Source organism: Camelus bactrianus, chromosome 26 (assembly GCF_048773025.1).
Source record: "Camelus bactrianus isolate YW-2024 breed Bactrian camel chromosome 26, ASM4877302v1, whole genome shotgun sequence".
NCBI classification, from domain to species: domain Eukaryota; kingdom Metazoa; phylum Chordata; class Mammalia; order Artiodactyla; family Camelidae; genus Camelus; species Camelus bactrianus.
The window spans coordinates 28,300,476-28,321,585 of NC_133564.1; the positions used below are offsets into that span (position 1 = coordinate 28,300,476).

The 21,110-nt window shown below is 42.1% G+C and overlaps 1 protein-coding gene and 1 non-coding gene across 11 annotated transcripts in view; one reads left to right on the plus strand and one right to left on the minus strand.

The window, feature by feature from the left end:
* The window catches only part of UNC5D (unc-5 netrin receptor D), a 494,882-nt gene extending 484,285 nt beyond the window's left edge, over positions 1-10,597 (plus strand). For all 10 annotated transcript variants that reach the window (XM_074353354.1, XM_074353355.1, XM_074353356.1 and 7 more), the window contains one exon: positions 4,382-10,597. In XM_074353354.1, the coding sequence (XP_074209455.1) occupies positions 4,382-4,586 (205 nt within the window). In that variant the 3' untranslated portion in view covers positions 4,587-10,597. The remainder of the gene's footprint in view (positions 1-4,381) is intronic.
* Positions 10,598-11,160: 563 nt separating this feature from the next.
* Positions 11,161-11,236, minus strand: TRNAG-ACC (transfer RNA glycine (anticodon ACC)). Its single transcript has one exon. It is a non-coding gene; the product is annotated as a tRNA-Gly (tRNA).
* Between the last annotated feature and the right edge of the window lie 9,874 nt (positions 11,237-21,110).

Consider the following 21,110-nt stretch of genomic DNA (forward strand, 5'->3'; position numbering starts at 1 on the left):
GTGTGCATGTACCTGCTAGTGTTTAAATGCACCAGCATTATTATGAAGAGAAATGGGTCACACAGACTGGGATCAGAATAATTTCAAAAGGGCAGTGTGGAGGGAACCACATGGATATATGGTATACCAGTTTTCAAAAAAAAAAAATCATAATGCATTTGCACACATGTGAGCAGTAAAATGATCCAGCTATCTTTGAGCCTATAGCATTAGGATTTTAGGGTCTTTTATCTAGTAGTTGTTCTGATGTAGACAGGTAAGTGCAGTTTAATAGGATGTCTGTTTAACCACAAAGCTGACTGACCATTTTTAATAAGGCTGACATGCTCCTATGTCTCTAAAATCAAATGGAATTTGAGATGTGTGTGTGTTGCCAAGTGTACTGGTATAAACGCAGAGAATATATCTGAAACATGCTTTGGGGAGAACATCCCACTTGCTACAATACGTTCCCAGGTCCGTGCCAAGGGAGAGCTCTGCTTCTGCCTCTTTGATCAGTTAGCTTCCTTTAGCCCTGGGCACCCAGTCTGCAAAGCCGGGCGTTTGCAGGGCTGTTCAGAACCAAGGAGTCATCCTGCAGCTCTTCTCTTCCTCCTCTAGGCGAGTGCACTTAGAACACCTTCCCACCATAGCCCGATTCAGGAATGTTTTTAATAGCGTGTTGGGACAAAAATTCATCACAACTTCCAAAACATATTCTCTATGCCTCTCCTAAAGTTCTGTTATTGCATTTTCATGCCCAGAACTTGTCATGTCTTGAAATGTCAAAGCTCCCTGACAGTTATGGACGGATAATGTTCTCAGAGTGTTTGGAGCAGGCTGTGTAGCTTGAGGGTACAGCATCTCTGGCCCTCTGGGGCCTTATTTTCAGACGCAAAACAAACCAAAAGTTCAGTCTCATCTTCTCTCAAATGGCCACTGTGTCTGGAAATCTAGTTTGGGTCATAAGACAACGTGGGACCACAGTCAGCACTATGGCCTGTCAGCCAAATCTGGCCACCACCTGCTTATCTACAGCCCAAGAGCTAGAATGGTTTTCACATTTTGGTGTGTGTGTGGGGGGTAATTAGGTATATTTATTTAATTTTTTTTAATGGAGGTACTAAGGATGGAACCCAGGACTTTGTGCATGCTAAGCACATGCTCTACCCCTGAGCTCTACCCTACCTGGCTAGTTTTGGGTTTTTTAACGGTCAGGAAAATAAACAAGAGTAATATGGTGTGACGTGTGAAGACTGTATGACATTAAAATTTCAGTGTCTCTCAATAAAGTTTTACTGGAACACGGCTGCGCACACTTGCTTAGGTATCATCTATGGCCACTTTTGCACTACCATGGCAAAGCTGAGTAGATTAGTTGACCTTATGTGGCCCCTACAGTCAAAAATATTTACTGTCTGGGCCTTTAAAAAATAGTCTGTCAACCCCTGTTATAGAATAAAGTCTGGCTTTGGGATTAATAGGATCACAAGGATGCCAGTCACTCCCGTAGACATTAGTCCCTTGTTGTTCAATAGCAAATACAAAACAGAAACCCTCAATAGTATGATGAGAAATCTGTGCTGCGTTTTTGGTTGTGCTTGCCAGCATTATTTTTCTTTTGAAATGACAACAGAGAGCATCAGGAGTAACGTACCCACACCAGAAACCACTGTCTGTCCATGCTCATTACTCTCATAAATTACACGGAAAGAGATTATCACACAGCCCACCTGGATTCCTCTCAGAACCAGTCTCTCAGTTTTGCCTCTTTTTCAGCTACTCCTCCAGTTTGTACGCTGCCTGAATGTTGGTTGGGGTGTACCACTGTGTTTATAGATCTGGAGATGTAACAACTTTCAACGCAAAGAGCTCCCTACAACTAGGAAGAAGTGAGACTAGGGTCCCTTCAAGTCCTGAAGCAGTGTTTGCTCAGCCATTTCTATCAGTGTAGAAATAAATAATGACATTTGATTCCAGGGCCAGATATGGGGGGGTGCAGTGGGGAGAAGGAAGGAAAGACAAGATAAAAGAAAAAAACTGGAGAGAATATTTTTAAGCTAGCCTTCTCCCTCTCTCAATTCAAGATTCAGATGTAGTGGAATGTGTATACAGTACCCTGATATTTATGCTATTTGGCAACTAGCTAGCTTCAAGCAGTCCCTTTAGACCTTTAAATAAAACAGCACTTTATTCACTCAGTTACTGTGTGTGTGTTAGTTGTAAATGGTAATGTGCCCTTAAAAGCTTGTCATCTCATCCAGTTGCTCGTGGCTACGTAAGTCTACTTTGTGATTATATGCTGAGGCTGGTGATGGAAAGTCAGACCATCCCCAAGACAGGCAATTCTTGGTTGACTCTGACAGTCTTTTCAACTCATCAGAATTTTCCCAGAGGTGACATTTCTATCCCTGCTGTAAAACTGCCTATGAAAAACTGTGACCTTTTCATCTTTTGTGTTGTCCTCGTCTTCATCATAGCAAAGTTATTGTCCAAAAGGTTATCATTTGTTTTCAGTGAAGATCCCTTATCATCTGAAAAGAGCTCCTAGCGATCAATTACTTAGCTGATGGATAGTGAATAAACACTTGTTGTCATAGTATTATGAGTGCTGTTGCGGCATCAGAAAATTATTAACTAGGAGCCTTCCCTTTCAGGTGTCTGTAATCATACTGAGAAGGCAGAGCTCGCACACATGAAATATATGAGTATTTTACTCACAAGAAAATTTAAGCACAAACATAAGAGTTGAGAAAAGAAATCCCTTTGAGCAAAGAGGAGATGAGAACTGTCTACAATCCAGGCATTGTAGGAGTGTAGGATCTTGATCAACAGAGGGGAAGAAGAGAAAGTGGACATTTCCAAGGGAACAGAATACACTGGATGAAAGCAAGAAGCCAAGTATTACCTGAGATGCGGTCAGTGGCTCAAAGGACAAAAGAACATTGAGGGAAAATATATATGTTACCGTAGCTCGGTTGAGGCCTGACCAAGGACGGCGTTGAAAACAAGTGGAGTAGGTACCTGATGACTGAAGAAACAGTACACAGGGTATATTCAGGAGTTTGGAAGCATAAAGAGCTATAAGGCTTCTGCTGTGATTCAGGCCGTAAAATGATAGGGCATAAGTTACATACAAATAGTATGAATGGGGAAGACGAGTGAAGCTGATGAGTTTGTCAAAAAGAAAGAAACAGAGGATTCAAAAATAAATGTCCTACATAGAAAACAAACATGGTTACCAGCGGGTAAGGGGGTGGGAAGGGATAAATTGGAAGTTCAAGATTTGCAGATACTAACTAATATATATAAAATAAACAAGTTTATACTGTACAGCACAGGGAACTAAATTCAATATCTTGTGGTAACTTAGGGTGAAAAAGAATATGAAAACGAATATATGTATGTTCATGTATGACCGACGCACTGTGCTGTACACCAGAAATTGACACATTGTAAACTGACAATTCGTCAATAAATTTATATATATATATAAACTGGTAGGAGAGTTTAGAATAAAAATATAAGAAGTAAAAACAATGTGAATATGATTCCAAAGGGAATTAAAACATAGGTAATATACTGAAGGAAAAAATAAAAATTAAAAAAATAGAATGTCCTAAGTGAACTGCTATGCTGTACACCAGAAACTAATATTGTAAATCGACTATAATTCAATTTTTAAAAATACAATAAGAATATATTTTTAAAATGTCCTAGTGTGAGAGATTATAAGGATAGTGGTAATTACTGGGATATCTGTTATAGTTAGAATGGGGGCCAATGGGAGGCATGGAGATTCTGTCCATTTCTGACGCACTGAGTTTGAGGTGGAGAGAGACCTCACTGGAGCAGCCCCAGGGCCATTTAGAGGCCGGTGACCAGCTCATACTAACCTAGTAAGACAGGAGGTGCAGATTTAGACACTGTCCACTTGGAGTTGATAACTACTCCAAAAGTGTATGAGCCCACTGAGGAAGGAAAGAAGAAATCAAAGGGAATCTTGACAGCCCTCATGTTTACCGAGAGAGAGAGAAAGAGGGGTCAGATATTTTGGGGGAGAAAAAATAGGAATGAGTTATATCATCACATAAGCTAATGTAATAGAGCTTTTCAAGAGGGTGTTCAAGAAAGGAACATACATCTATATATACACACAACTCAAGGAGGTGAGGACTGAGAAAAGGCATGGAGGAGAAGACAGTTGCTGGTAACATTCCAAGCAGAGTTTCAGCCGAGTGTTGGGATATACACTGGCTTGTCCCCAGACCTGCCTTAATGGAGCTTTTTATTCCTATCGTGATAACGTCTGTTAACAACTCATTTTTAATTCTCTCACAGTGATTTGTATGTATCCCTCCATTTCTGTTTTCGCTTTGTTTTTGTTTAACTCTCTGTCTAGGAATTTATCTTACTTTGCTACCCAAAGTAGCCCATCTGCTGTCATCTTGAACCTGTGGGAAGCTCGTCATCAGCACGACGGTGACCTTGACTCCCTGGCCTGTGCCCTTGAAGAGATCGGGAGGACACACACGAAACTCTCAAACATCACAGAACCCCAGCTCGAGGAAGCCGACTTCAGCTACAGCAGGCAAAACGGACTCTAGTCCACCTCCCCCCGGGAGACGGAGCGACGGCCAGCTTTGGGACATTGGCTTTGCACGGGAAGGAAAGAGGCAGCTTTCTGCCCGGCAGCACTTGGGGAATTCAGCCTTCACTTACAATCAGTGAGCACCCCTGATGGAAGCAACTGAGTTTTATATTGGTAAAATATGTTGACAGGGAAAAAAAGTACAGGTTCTCTTAAATATAAGGGGGGGTCCACTGTCTCCTCTGAATCCACACTCGGGTTAACACTTGATGAACTTCTCAGATTTGAGTGACAAGGATAAAAGTGAGGGCCTATCTAGGCAGAAGGAACTGTGGGGGAAGATGAGCTGCAGCAGAGCTGGGGAGGCAGAGATGGAGTAAGTGCATGTTTTAAAACAGGTTTTCAACGATGTGCCCCAAAGGGCCAGCTGATTCTGGCACTAGGTTGTCAGAGTTTTCTGCCAACCGGCATCTGTGATGTCGGCAATCATTGTAAACTGGCCTTTAGAAGTGAAACTGGGTTGCCAGCCCATTTGTAGGACTTTGACACCGTTGAGGAGGGCGTTTAGTATTTAGCATCCGAGTGCACCACACCAGCACCACTTCCCTGTCCGTCCTAGCCACTGAATGGGAACAAGACCGAGAGGTAAGACAGGTCACAACCTAGTTCTTGCAGCATACCCCACCTTCATTTCTGCAAGGACAAATCTGTCCACGTTCTTTCTTCCCTTTCCTTACCCACTACAGTAGGGGAGAGATTTCAAGGAGCATCGACTTTTCAACATGGAAATGTATTTTTTCCTAACTCAACAAAGCAGGGCCATCGCTAGTCCCAGTTAAGCCACCCAAATTGCAAAACCTACTAGAACACAGCTTATTACATAGATTTGGAGACAAGAGAGGTCAAATCAGGTCCAAGGAGACATTGAACTGCAGATGCCACAGGCCTCAAATAAGCTGAAATCCTAGGACGCACGTGTTGATTTCATTCCCCAGCACTGTCGCTGTGAAGGAATGAGGGGCTTTCCTGTCCTTCACAACCTCCATTCTCGAATTTTCTGGCCTTCTGGTACTATGTTATCTCACAGTCTCTCTGGAGGGCTACAGGTCAGCCTCCTTTTGCCCCTTGGGAAGTTAGCAGACGGTCTTTGCTGTAAATGGTATCCGAGAACACAGGCCTGGGAAATACCTCTACCAGCGTGTCCCAGAAACCACATGCATTGTTCAGGGAGCCTTCAAGCTCTGGTAACTCACCTTCACCAAGTATGCTTCCTTTACAGGACCGTTAACAAGACCATTAACATACGGCTTTATGTTTTAAATGAGAGGCAGTGATATTGTGGAGACTGAAAACCACAGGTAATACGTGACCCCCATCTTAACATTTTACCCCGTCTTTTGTCACATTTAATCTCTTTTGACAAGATGTCCTAGTAGACTAAAGATGAACAGGTTTCCTCCAGCTCATCTTCAAAATTAGCTGTCCAGCACTGGGACAACCAAAGTCAAGGACCTAGATGAACCACAGGGCTGCTCAGCGACGTAGAGGTTGGCCACGTGAGAAAAAAAATCGTCAGGGAATGGGGGAGGTGGGGAGTGCTTGGCAGTAGGGATATGATCAATTTTTTAGACAATGTTTTTGTAGATCCCATGTTTTAAAAAATGTGAATCTCCACCTAAGTAAAAAAAGATTTCATTTATGATACCATGGGTAAGGCATTGCAGAGCTCACTCTTGAATGTGTTGGTCATTTTCTCTAACGAATGTGTGGTATGTATGGTCCTCTGTATGTGATAGAAGGCTTTGCTACATCAAATTCAAAAGCATCCGCTTTTCTCAGGAACCAAAGGCATCGTGTGTAAGACAAACGAATCCTCTTAGAACTGTTGAGCATACTTTCAAAATACCGTATCCAGATCAGGAAAACACCCTTTTGCTCCTGTACTCAATTTGTTTATTCCTTCTAGGGAGCAAAGAGAGAAAGCAGGGAAGTCATTTGTTGTCCCTGACATAACCTCTGAGATAGAAGAGGAAGTAGATGGTCAGTCACCCAAAACCATCCAGAGGGGTGTTGGGGGCGGGTGTTATGCAAGGAAAAGAGCTGCGTTGACTGTTGAATAAGAACTTGGAAAAACACGGTGTAGAGCTTAGTAGCCATCTTGGAGGATTTTTGTTTTCAACCATCCTACTGCCCTTTTTCCCTCTTCCCTTCTAATTGGCCTTATAATTGTTTCACCTATTCTGTGAATCCTCACGGATCTTTTTTAGATTTTTGATATTTTTTTTATATTTTAAAACAGATGAAAAATGTTAATGTTTTCCCTGGACTCTATCTAGATTATTTTAAGATAGGAATTTATTATCAATCCCTGAATGTCTAGAATTTCTTCCCATGGACTTTTTTTTTCTTTTTTTAGCCTGGGTTTTATAAATACACTTGATCATCCTATCATATTGAGGGATAAAGAAAGCAAATGAACATGATTCATCTCGGATTTCAGCCCAAGGTTCAAGTCCATCTTTCACTCCATTTTGTTCCCTCCTTACATTTCTCTCTGACTTATTTCTGCTAGGGTCCTACATAGGATTTCTGCAGGTTTTCTCCAGTATGAAATTCTGTGGTCATTGCATGTCAGGATTATGCAATATTTTAGAGTAGAATTCCAAAGAGAACCCATGTTTTTGAGATTTACAGACCAAGGTGGGTGTGTGTGTGTGTGTGTGGCAGAGAGTATGAAACTGCAGATCAGATGGACTGAGGACCTAGCCCTTGGACTTGCGGTTACTCACTACAACCTAAACCTTTGTCCTGTTTTAGTATTTCCCTATCACAACACAAACAGCCCTCTTGAAAGGGATTCATTCATCAGTCTACACACTTGCTTTAGATGTCTTACTGTCCTGGTGCAAAATGCAACATTAAAAGTGGCCTCTAATACTTGGAAGGTTACTTAAAATTTTTTTTTTACAAAATATCCCACTGAATGCCAAATCTTTCAATCTTCAGAAAAGCCTTTAAGTTTAATAGTCCTGCTTTAAACATGACTTCAAATTATGCCACCAAAAATGGTGCATGTCACAGCTTCCCCAGCCTGCAGCATCATAAAGGCAATATACGGTTTTTACAGCGTTGCTTGTGCAGTCTTACTGGTTTACATTAAAATTCTTTAAGCCAAAAGGAAGCTCACTCTGGATTTAAATACAAACTTCATTTACCGATGCAGAAAGTCCCATAAAACTCAGATGTACGCCCACAAAAAAGTTACTGGCCTTTTCCTAAGAGATGAATAGGAATTGACAGTTCTCTTTATGCAGGCGCACTTTTTAAAAAATGTTTATCTCCGACTGCAGGTGTTCTCCTTTGCCACGGCCCCTCTGTTTTTCTTTCAGTTAGTTGACTTTGAGAAGGGGATATTAAGTCAAATCACTAAAACCGGGTTCTCTTTGGATTAAAAGTTCCGGATTTATTGCAGCTGTTTCCCTGGACTGAAAGTCTCCACATCGGAGTTGAGAAGGGAAGGCAGACTAGGAAAATAATGTAATTGGTTGATGTTGGCATCCTCCACCGGCCAACCCTCTGGTCAGTCTACCTGTCAATTTCAAATGTTGTAACCCCCTTTGGTGTGCTTCTGGTTTTCCTTTTTTCCCACTTTCTCTTTGGTTTCTTAGTCCGTCTGTAAAGGTGTTGAGTAACACAGCGATCAGATGTGTTGAACGTGAAGTTCTCTCAGAGGTCCGGGAAGGTCACAGGAACCAGGAAGGAGCTGAGAAACGTGCTTTTCTGGCCCGTCATGTGGCCCATTGTCATTAATTTTCCTCATGAAACATGGCAGAGTTCTGAATCCTTAGCGACTCCCACTGACTGGACTAGAGGTGACATCCACGGCGAATGGGAGAGCCAAATAGTGTCCTGCAGGAAGTGGCGAGTTTTATTACCCTTTGGTGTTAGTTGCCACAGCGCTGTATTTGAAAACAAATCGATGCTTTAGCCAAACGCTGAATGGCCACCGTTTCTGCCGTTTCCACTGTTTCGTCTGCATAGAATTTTCCTGAACTACAAGCAAAAATGTATTTTGTCAAATGTCACAAAGTGAAAATGTTACTAATCTTAGATGTGTTGCATATTTTGTGTTTTTACTTTACGAAATCTTTTCAAAAGCTGCGGTTATAACGCTGTTTGGCTGTATTGACAGCATGTGGTGTTTTTTGCAAAAGCAGTTCTAGGAGAGCCAGCGTCTCCCACGGACTCCTCACATCCCCACTCCAGGGTCGTCCACAAAACCGACGTGGCAGTTTGTGTGCTGGGTGTTTTTTTTTGTTTTTTTGTTTTTTTTTTGCATAAGAGAAAACGGGGATGGAAATCAGACCTGGCCGTTAGTCACTAGTGTGTAGTGCCGTGATCTGAAGTAGGAAATTTAACTCACATAGAAAAATTGTGGTTTTTGAAGCAGCTACTTTGATTTTTCCTTTTGCTGTGAAAGATCATGGATTTGGAATGTTCCCACCAGGCGGGCCAAAGACAGTAACATTGAACTCCATGTCTTAGCACCCACCCGCCATCTGAACCCAAAGACAGAAAAGGCAGTGAGCTTCATGTTTAAGCCTAAGCTTAAAATTTCTCTCCCTCGCCCCCGCCCCTAATATTGAGTCTGGCAGAGGCATTTTCTTCCCCAAAAAAGCTGAATTATAAACTGTATCACTGAATTTGGTAATGTAGTTCTTTGCATGAATGGAAATGGGTGTTAAATACTTTTACGAAAGGCATGATTGCAGTGAAAATGTCCTTTGGCTTCAGATTGCCCTGACCCCCCAGAGTATTTCACTCTCTCAAGCATGGTTTACATCCAGATTCCCAAATTGGACAAATTATACGACCCCTTTAAAACTGGATACATCGGGGTAGGTAGCAACTTGGCTGTGGTTCTGTTGAATCATGAAAAGGAAACGTGCTGCTGGAGGGGAGTTTGTAAGCAGAGTGTCATGCCTGACGACCCCGTTACTGACATGGACGTTACATCAGAAACGGACCTAATAATTCTAACACCCCTCCATTCGCGAGCTCTGGGGATGCTGAAGGTGGGGGCCGCCCCTTCCCAGGGCTTTCCATTTGAGCCTCGTCAGAGGGTGACTAAAACATTTCAATCAGAAACACCTTCCAAGGCGTGTCCGGGATCGGCCGCTCCCATTCAAAACTTCCGTATAAGAAGGTGGGGAAAAGTCCACCTGTGGGACTTTTCTGGTCAGGAAAACAGCTTTCTCCATTCTTCAGCTGGAATAAATACTGGCTTAGCATTCCCCATCCTTCAGAAGGATAGCTCGTGGACGCAGGCAGTCCAGGAAGTCTCCCTTAGAACTACAGCAAGTAAATATAAACAGCTAGAAAAAACTGGCTAATTCTCCCGAAGCAAACTCAAAAAAAACAAAAAAAAAAACAAAGAGGAATTGTTGACCTCCATTTCTGTATGGAAGAACTTCAAAACATTTCATTTTGTTCTATTTATTTTGAGAAAGTGTGCGTGTGGGGGTGGGGAGGGTGGTTCTTTCAAGTGACTCATATCTCAAACCCATTCCACTCTCAACTTTCATTTGTGTTCAAAGCCGAAAAGAAAAGAAAAGAAAAAAAAAAAAAAAGCAGAACTGAACACTTAATTTGACATGAAGCTGGAGTGAACAAGCCAGAGGAGAGAGTTTGAATAAAGCATGGCCTTGGCTTCATACCACACTTTCTGTGCCTTGTATTATCAATGTAAATTCTGAATGTTGTACAGTAAATACTAGGATGGACTTCTTAGCAAAGGCTGCACTGGCTTCTTTTTCAGCACATGTATATATCTATAAATATATATACATATATATTTGGTAATGCCAAACAGCTGTGTTATATTGTATTGAACAAAATGGACGGTTTGGATGTTTTATGTAGAGTTTGCAAAAAAAAAATTGGATGGTTACAGACTTTTCGAGATAAATGTACAGACATAAATTACTGCGTATCAGTTATTTATGAATAAAGAGTCTTTTATTGACATTTTAGGATATTCCACGAGTGGAACTTTGAACTCCCAATGAGGGCCCCCTCCACACACACCCCTGCCCCATGCAGTCAGGGGCTGGAATGCCCTTCACATCAACAGCCGTTTCCAAATACCTGTTAATATAGTGAACCTGACTTCTCCTTCCGTCCTCTAGGAGAAGATAAAGGAGGCCAATGGAAGCCAAGACGGGATGTCCTCGTGACATCCCTACCCCGCTCCAGCACCCACACCTGCAACTGTCCTTGCCATGTAGTTTTATGTGCTCAGAGGCCAGCCATAGCATAACTGGGGTATCAGTCACCTTATTTCTCAAAATGCATTATTTTTATAGACACTCTAGAAAATTTTCTGCCTCTCCACAGAAAAATCTTAATACAATGTTGCACATTTCAAATATATCTTGAGGGACTGAACCTGTTTTGGATGTTTTTTTAAAATACTGAAGACTCCTAAGAGTTTAATCATAACTACTTACTACTGGTCAGAGCCATTTTATTTACATTTTAAATTTTTGGTGGGGAGGGGAGGAGAGGGTAATTTGGTTTATCATTTTTAATGGAGGGACTGGGGATTGAACCCAGGACCTCCTGCATGGTAAGCAGGCACTCTGCCACTGAGCTGTACCCTCCTCCTTGGTCAGAGCCATTTTAAACAGTGTGATTTACTAGAAGATGGTTCCTGGCCTATTTAGATTCGTTGGTTGTGAAAGAAAAGGTCAAAAATTGGCTTAAACCAGTTATTTTCCAAAATTGGAGGTTTTTTAAAGCATTTTCATAGAAAGATAACAGTTTATTTTTCCCCAAAAGTTGGAAATCGATAGAATAAAATGAAACATCATTCTCTAGATTTCTGAAAAACTTCATGTATGTGATGGGTCTAGGGCATATGACGAACCTCTAAGAGGGGGTATATGCAACATTTCCTAAAGTTTTGGGGGAGCATCTTATGGGACTAGCAGGGATGAGTATAAACATTCAGAAAGTGGCTGCGAGTGGCTCCGGCTGTTCTTTCTGACTGTTTTAAAGCCCTAAGACACTTCATGGTACCTAGTAAGCAACCGATGAGGGTTAGATTTTACCTTAGAGAGGCAGTGCACATAGAGGTTAGCAAAATGTATTTGCAGGCAACACAGGCTAGGGGAGTAATCCTGAGTCTGCTTCTCCAGGTGCCTGACCGCCCAGCACACTCTTTTATCTTTAAAAAGAGATGCCAAGCCCACCAGGCACAAAGTAAATGTCCATGAAATCGTGTAACAACTGAACAACTCCAGCTGTCTCTTGCTAGTTCTGGTTCTGAACAGAGATGTTCTGGGGTGTTTATTACACAGTTGTTCCTAGGAATCCTCGGATTGGTTCCAGGATCCTTGGAGATACCAAAATCCTTGGATGCGCCAGTCCCATATATAAAAGTTATACGTGATTTTCAACTGAGCCCCCAACTCCTACGTTGTTCAACTGTCAACTGCGCAATGTGAATGCTGTGTAAACAGTTGCTGATGAACAGCAAAATCAAATTTTGTTTTTTGGAGCTGTCTGGAATTTTTTTTTTTTAACGTTTTCAGTCCTTGATGGATTGAATCTACAGATGTGGAACCCAGAGATACAGAGGACTAACTGCACAGACGTAGTAAAGTGACAACAGGGCCAAAGATGTACTCAACTCTAGTGTCTTTCTGACACCTGAAAGTTATTTAAGGGAAAAAAAAAAGCATGTCTTACCACCCCTAAAAGAAGTGAAATGAAATTTGTTTTCAACTATACATGTTAATGCTTAATACAATGAGCTTTAAAAAAAAAATACTAAGGTCCCACTTTCCACCCATATAAAATGGCTTAAGGAGAGAAAGAATTTGAGGCAAATGAGGAGGCAAGTACGCATTTAAGGGGGATCTATCACTAAGACGATTAACATTTCATTTAAAATGGCAACGATCTAGCATAGAATAGACGCTCCCTCAGTGAGATGACCCGTTTTCTGGTTTACAGACAGCACAGAGGCCTCAAAAACATGACAGTGTGCACAACTTAAACACCAAGGAGTCACCTGGTCACTGTCCCCTGTGAGGGCCCAACCCTCACGCTGCAAGTCAGGTGGTCACAAGTGAAAGACACAGACTCAGTCTTCGAGAAGCTCACACTCTGATGATCTGTAAGACGATCACACCGTCAGACAGCTGCTATGAAAGAGGTGAGCGCAGGCTGTTTAGGGAGAATAAGGGAGGAGCGCTGACACCTGGGCGTGTCAGGTGAGCAGACGCCACATGGACAAGCTGCCAGTGGGCTAAGATTCAAACAAGGTGTATTAATAGAGCTGTTTCAATAATAAGACTTTTGTAAAAACCCTATGACTTATGGCTTAAAATAACCATTTCTTCTTCTTACAAATTTGTGGGTCAGCTGGGACCTATGTGACCTCAGCTGGGCTCATTCGTGTGTCTGCAGGCAGCAGGGGGGTTAGCTGGGCTAGGCTCCTTCCGTGCCCGGGGCCTCAGCTAGAATAGGACTAACTGACCTCTGCTCCATGTTTCTCGGGATCCAGTAGGTTATGCTGGGTATGTTCTCAAGGCAGCGGCAGGAGAAGAGAATCATGTCTTTCGAGGCCTGGCTTGGAACACCACCATTTCCGTAATATTGTATAGGGCCAACGTGACTCAAAGACCAGCCCATTCAAGAGAGAGGGAAACAATCTGCCTCTTGAGGGGAAATACTGCAAAACCACAGTGCAAGGAGTGTGGATACAGAAAGGGGTGGAGAATTTAAGCCATAGTTTCAGTTTCTCGAACAGAAATCTGTAAGAATTCGTTGGACAAAAATAAAGGAGGGCGACCATTCAAACAGGAAGATTAGATGGATAAACATATTAATAAGCACGCTATTCAAGAGAGGCTGCCAGGCTGTCGTGCCCCTAGTCCTTGCGACCCACTGGACTGTCTACAATAGCACCTTCCAAACTTCTGTGCTGTTACTAAGTTCTGACCCGATGGTTTGCCGTGTTTGGGAAAAGCTGAGCTGATCCCACAGAGGTTCCTTTACTGTGAGACCTCACAAAGGCTTTTGCATAACAGTAATCAGCACGTTTTGAATACTTCCAATGTGCGAAGCGCTTTATGCGGATTCACTCCTTGAATCCCCTGGCAACCGTATGAAGTTTTATTCATGTTTTGTAATTAGGGAACTTGAAGAAAGTTATGCTAATGTGCATTTTTAATCACTCAGCCAAGGCTATCGTCTGCAACATTTTCCAAATATTTATACCTACTAACTCCCATTTAATGAACACGTGGTAACACCTCACTGTTCACATTTTGGAATTCATGTCTCTAAATACATATAAGAAATAAATTCGGTCCTCCACCCGAAATTAATTTAGTCTGGGTTTTCTTCAACTTCTTTCCCCATCTGCCAACCTATTTCTTCACACTTCGCAAAATTTCTTATCTCTAAACATATGATAAGCCCATGACAGCCTTTTTAACATTTCACTCTTGCCTGTGAAAGCTTGACGTAACCATGTTCCTCTATAAAATGCACCCTTAAAACTGACGGGGCCGTGTTATACCTTGCTCGGTCTTATAAAGACCACTTTTCAAAGCTGGAGGTATCTTTACAAACAAATGACCTGTATCAAGTCCCTGCTCTCTCTAAGCGCTGAGAAAAATTGAACGTGTCCATCCTTTCAGAAACCTGAGTGTTGGGTGTCCAGCAATGGATAAGAGACTGTGCACTTAAATGGAAAGAGCCCAGAGTGGGTTAAGAAGACGCTAACAGAAATTCTCATTCTGGCTCTCATGCCTACCTGTGGAGGCTCCGACAAGTCATTTTACTTTTTGAGCCTCAATTTCCTCCTCTTTAAAGTCAGCATCATGAACATCCTATCCTATGTCCTGTATATGGCTGCAGCCGGGATCAGAAGAAACACTGCAGGTGAAAAATAACTTTATATTCTAGTACCTGCTATGCAGGTGTTTTAACCATGAGAACTGCACATTTACTGTCAGTGGTAAACAGAAGGTCTGAAATTCGTATTTTTAGGCCAAATTACTTGTTAGACGCACAGGTGAAAAATAAGCAATCCATCCTCATTCCTTCGTCTCCTCGGATCCCTAGGTTGAATGATTTGTGTAGGACGCCCAGAAAAACACAGACGGTCTCTTCCAGCATCATGATCTCAAAATCCAAGTATTTTGGGAAAGATTTACCAGCATGAATGTTCCTGACAACATAAAACGCTAAGGTCACCTATGTATTTGTTACTATCCCTGAAAGAGGATAACGCTTCTCTTCTGGATTCTATGGGTCCAAACGATCATTTCTTTTTATCATCCTTTACAATCTTGGCAAAAAAAGGAAACACAATTTACCATTTAATCGTGCCTTCTACTGACTCACTGCTTTATTCCAAATGTGGGGTTTAGTATTTATTGATTGCCGACTATCAGGGAAATACTGTATTAGGCAGTGGAATGCAGCAATGAATAAAAACTAAGTGCCCCAGTCACAGAGATGTCATTCTTGGGGGTGGGTGGCGGTGGTGGGAGTCAAAGAATGAAAGCTAAATACAGAGTAAGTTAGACACAGGAAAGAGGAATTCTGGGGGTGTGATTCGAGTTGTATTTTTAAATAAGGCTGTCAGGCAAGGTCTCACTGAGAAGGTGACTTTTAACTAAAGATCTGAAGGAGATGGCACGTGAATCAAGATCATCCCTGGAAGAAGAGAACTGAAGGCAGAGGGAACGTCAGTTCCAAAGGCTTGAGCTAGACGTACGCCAGCCTGCTTGAGGAACAGCAGGGAGGTCCGTGCAGCTGGAGGGGTCTGAAGGAGAGCAGATGAGCCCAGAGAAGAAAGTGGGAATGGGCCAAATATGATCTTATAAGCTTTGGGCTTGTAACCACGTGAAATGAGAAGATACCGGAGGGATCTGAGCAGTGTTGTGGTGAGAGAAGACAGGTGCAAAGCAATGACCACCTGGTGATTCCTGGGTGAGTGGAGATGGCAGTGGATTCATTCAAAGTCGTTGCAGTAGACTGACAAGAAGCGTTCGAATTCTGAGTATAATCTGAAGGTAGAGCAGCAGAATTTGCTCACACGATGGATGTTGTGAAAGAGAAAGAAGATATCAATGATGACGCCAAGGTCTGAGCAACCAGGTTAAAATGTACCTATGGACATTGAAACAATGGTTTATAGGCAGTGAGTTTGGAACCAGGGTGCAACTTAAATTTGTTTTCCCGATCTAGGCAAGTTAAGCAGTATTTTTCAAAGTAAGAAGCCTCTGAATTAGAATCACTTATTAAAAATGTAGGTTTCTGGATCTTAGACCTCAGACTGAATCTCAGAAACACTTCAGAATGAGTTCTAGAGATAAATAATCATAGTAAGCTTGTATTTCCACAGCCTCACCCGGAGATCTTCAAGAGTAAAACCTGAGCGCCACTGCATTAAAACAAACAGGATGTGAGCCTCTGGAAAGGCTTACTCCCCATTTCACCATCAAGAAAGGATCTGTTATTTCTGCACTGAAGGACAGAAAAACGACTGGCAGGCCTGCATCTCTTCTTTGTCACCAACATCAGTAACTCAACATCTGAAGCCACTAGGGGAAAACAGAAGTGGTGGGGCTTCTCCCCTCTCCATCCTTACCAAAATCTAAGCAGTTTTCAATCCTTAATTTGTTTGAGGATTGTTTTTCAGAGTTAATATAAAGTGGTGAATCTGTGGTGGGGAGGGGGGTGTAAAAAAAAGTCTGTTTCAGTGAGTGAGGCTTCATCCATCACTGACATGTCTACTTCCTGCCCCCTTTTCTTTCTTTTCTATTTCCCCCGCCCCAATTTCAATATAATTAGACTCAGGGCGATTTGACAGTTGTCCTCAAATATTTGAAAGTCTGTCACACGGAAGAGGATTAGACGCATTCTGCCGGGTCCCAAGTGGTAGAATTGGGATCCACTCTGCAGAAGCTACAGGGAGACTTTTTCTCTCCCCCTCAGTGAGCGTAACTTTCATAGAGCTGTTCAAATCTGGGATGAGCTTTTAAGGAATCTTCAAAGCTTCTGGTCATTTTGATTCGTGACTTGCACTGAAACATGCAAACAGTGTCCTGCTCTCTTTGTTGGCATTTTTGTTTCCTTGTTTGCTTGGGGGTAAGTCCTTCCCTCCCAAAACAGCACTCAGATTGGTTTTTTTTTTCCTCTTTTCCTTCAGATTGAGATTTTTGATTCTTCCCACTAACTGGACTTCATTCCCTAGTCCAGGGATGAGCAAACCATTCTGGTAAATCAGAGCGGGAACGTTAGATTCTGCTCAAAGTCCTCGGCTCTGCCATGGTGACAGGAGAGCAGTCCCAGACCGTGTGTAAACAAATGACTGTGGCTAGGTTGCCGTAAAACTGGATTTATGGACACAGATTTGATTTCCATATAATTTTATGTATCACATAAAAAATGATCTTTAAAACTTTTTCACAGTCATTGAAAAGTTTAAAAACTATGCTGAACTCTCAAGTTGTACACAAGCAGGCTGGATTTGGCCCAAGGGCCACAATTTGTCAACCCCTGCCCTGGCTTCTCATTACAGACCCTGAAGAGGGACAACTCGTCCATGGGGCACGAGCAGATGCACTGACATCTCACAGGAGAACCCACAGGCTGAGCACCTGCTGAGCTGGGGGACAGAGCAGTCCCATACTCAATCAGAAGTCTTTGTATCAAGTTTTTTTTTTTTTTTAATCTATTTGGGTAGTTTTAAAAGTGGGTTCAGTTGAAGATATGATGATAGGTGTGTATGTTTGGAACAGAATGCCTGGAATAAAAGTTAGAAACTCAAGCAGGGAAGTAGGAAGCAGAACCAAACCTGTTAACAAAACTTGGAGACTGACCACACCTCTAGAATTGGCGGCGGTGTCACATTCCTCAGAGAGCCTGGCTTCGAGCTCAACTGCTCTGCAGCCTCTGTGACAATAAAGGGTGACTGCTCAGACACCACGTAAAACCAGAGCATCTTTGTCTACTACCCATTTCAGGCTTCAAGTATAACAACTTACGATAAAGACTCTCTCTATAAGGTGAGTTTAAAGACAGTCCCCCAGTCTATTTGGCAGCAGTTACGTTAATACCATCAAGGCAAGTCCCCGGCAGGTAGTAACGAGGAGTTCCAACAGGAGAGCCTTAAAGGGAGGTTCTCGGCACAGCTTTTCATTTCGGAGCAACTAGGAAGGGGGACGTTCTAGGGGGATTTCTAAGGTACTTATCTCTGCTTTTACCTGTTTCGACGTGTGAGGCTTCATCCATCACTGACACGTACCAATTCTCTTGCTTTTCTTTCTAGTCTGTTTCCCCCCCCCCCCATTTTCAATATAATTAGACTCAGGGGGACTTGACAGTTGTCTTCAAATACTTGAAAGTGTGTCACACGGAAGAGGGACTAGACGCGTTCTGCCGAGTCCCAACAGAACTAGCACCAATTCTGCAGAAACTACAGGGAGGTTTTTTTTAATTATTATTATTCCTTATAGTGAGCATGGTTTCCACAGAGCCGTCCAAAACTGGGATGAAGTCTCAGAGTTTCAGGTCACTCAAGGTTTCATGCAGAGGCCAGACTACTACTTGGCGGGGGTTTTGTAAAGAGAACTCGAACATCCTACAATAGCGGAGCTACAAGTTCTAAGGTTTTGAGTCAATGAATTGGTGGCCATTATAATAATAGCAGTTCCATTATCTGACTACTTAATATTGTCAAATACTGTCCTGCAATCTACGTACTTCTTTAACACTCACAATGATAAGGTCTGTCCTGTTAGTATGTAAACTTTATAAGTGGTGATACCAAAACCTGAGAGGTTGAGTAACTTGCCCTAAGTTACGCATGTGGTCCGTGAAAGATCTTAGATTTGAATCCAGACCGACTTGACACCAGGGTCCAGGCTCTTAAGAGCTACAAACTACTGTGTATAAAATAAATTACAAGGACATACTGTACAAGACAGGGAAGAGCCACTGTAATCATTTTAAATGGAGTATAAACCATAAAAACTTTGAATCACTATGTTGTATACCTGAGACAAATAATACTGTGAATCAACAATACCTCAATTTAAAAAAAGAATGGAACAGGAAATCTGTGGGTTCTGGAAGCAACAGCTCCAGTAAGGAAACAAAACAAATAACACACCTAAATGTTTGAATATATTCACAGGGTATCATCCCATCCGTCAGGGACAGTAGAGAGAAACTGCTGATTTGATACAGAGATAACTAAGCAAAATTAAACCGTGACAATGAGGGCCCTAAGAAGGATTTATTCTCCAAGAAAGAAAATGTGATTGTGATTTACTACACTGTTCAGCTGTGAGTGATTGCTTCACAGTCTCAGTCATGTAAACACAGAACACTGATCTAACAAAAAATAAGCATATTAGAAGAAGAGAGTAATTATACAGAGAGAATAGTTTATTTATGAGTGAGCGTGGTTACACGTCACGTGCGTATCATTCTGTGTGTGTGAGAGAGCGGGTGCGTTAGGTATTTAAGAGAAGCCGTTTCTCATTCTTCCTAGTAGGAGCTCAAAGGAGAACTTATAAAGCTTTAAAAAATTCAAAAAAGAGTGGTATAGAAACAGGATTTGCAAGTACAGAAGTAAATATAAAAGACCAGCTTGAGAAGGTGCAGGGTTTCCTCAGGGCAGCAAGAATTAGGTGTGAATTGGATGGAGGAGGAAACTGCTTTTTTTAGGATACGTTTAGAAGTCCCATTTAACTTTTTAAAATTTTTATTTATATTTTATTGTGTAAAGAAGGGGAAAAAAGAAAAGCAGCTCATAACAACTAGACAATGCGACATTTTCCTAGACACATATTTCCATGGCGAAGGCAATTCATGGTAGGAGGAAACAGTTGGTGCCTAATACATGTTGGGGGCAGTCCACTTTAATTTGCTTTCTTAAAACTAAAGAACAGACCAAAAAAAGCAGCTTTCCAGTCATGTCAATGCACTTAAAAACCTTGATAGGGCGGAAACCAGCCTCAGACCAGGTTGGCTCTGTGGTCATCTTTGCTCTGAGGTTTTACATGGTTCTCCCACCACATTCAGTGCCAAGCGTGCTTCGACAGACGCAATTACAATTATAATTATCCCCGACCTACATGGTGTTCTTGGGCTTTGTTACGTGTACTAAAACTGAGGATAAACTATGGGTAGGCGCCTTTTCCTGACACAGACAATTCAACCCGAGTCAGATCAATGATGGAACATTACTTCCAGCTGTGGGAGCTGAGACAGGTCAGAGCTGCAGTGGCAAGAAAGATCAATTGCCTAAAATCACACGGAGCTATAAACCAGAAACATAATCAAACGACCCATCATACATCAAACATCTCTCGATATTGAAATTAAAAAAAAATTTTATATATATATATATATATATATATATCAAGCCCCAGAAGCCGAATACTTATAGTCTAATCAAGAGATCATTCAACAAAAATCACCAATGTCCTTCTCACTGTACTAGGTTCTCTGTGAAATACACAGGAAATATAAGATACAGTTCCTGCCCCCAGGAAGCACGCAGTCTCGTTGGGAAGACGTCATTAGCGTAAGTGAAATGTAAAAAAAGGGTCTGGAAACACTTAACGATGAATAGTAGGTAACCGAAGCCAAAGGCGAGTGTGTAAGACACAGGGCTCGGAGCAAGGGAATCAGGAGCAAGAGGATTCATAGAAAAGGCAGCCTTGAGTGAGGCTCTGAGGAGGGTGGGGATTTGGGCTGGTGACTAGAAGAGGTTCGAATTATTCCTAGTTTAGAAACCTGAGCTGGGAGCAATCACATTGTGACTGGGCGGCTGGGAGGGGAGAGCTTTGGGAGGACAGGGAAGTGGTCAGAATTAAGTGTATCGTGTTTACTTTTTATCAGTTTACTCTTGATTTTGAGTGTATTTCCCTTCTCCTTCTTTAGCTTTTAACTTGGCAGACTGTGACCACATCAATTACCTAAGAGCCACCAGCTGCCACTTGGTGAAAGCACTTATCAATGTTGTTTTATTTTTAAATTTCCTTCAGGGTAACAGTGATTTTTTTTTTTAATATGAAAGTCATCTCCCTAGTAAAATCATCACTCACTGCAAATCCACTCATTTCTCTGCATCCATAAGGGACTGGCTCCAGGAGCCCCCGGGTACGCCAAACTCCACCAATGCTCAAGTCCCATAGTCAGCCCTCTGTGTCCTCAGATTCCACCTCTGTGAATTCAACCAACAGGGATGAAAGCTTCCATCCGTCATTGGTTGAATCCTCAGTTTCAAAACCCGCAAATATGGAGGGCGTGACTGTATATTTATTGAAAAAAAAATCCATGTGTAAGCAGACACACCTGTGTTGTTCAAAGGTCAACCGGATAATCTCAGACACACCATCGAATGGGGCATCCTGTAGAAAGCTGAGGGTCAGAAAGTGAAGAACACATTGAAAGTGACGGGCCATTAATTTTAAACAAAATAGGGTAAAACTAACCACAA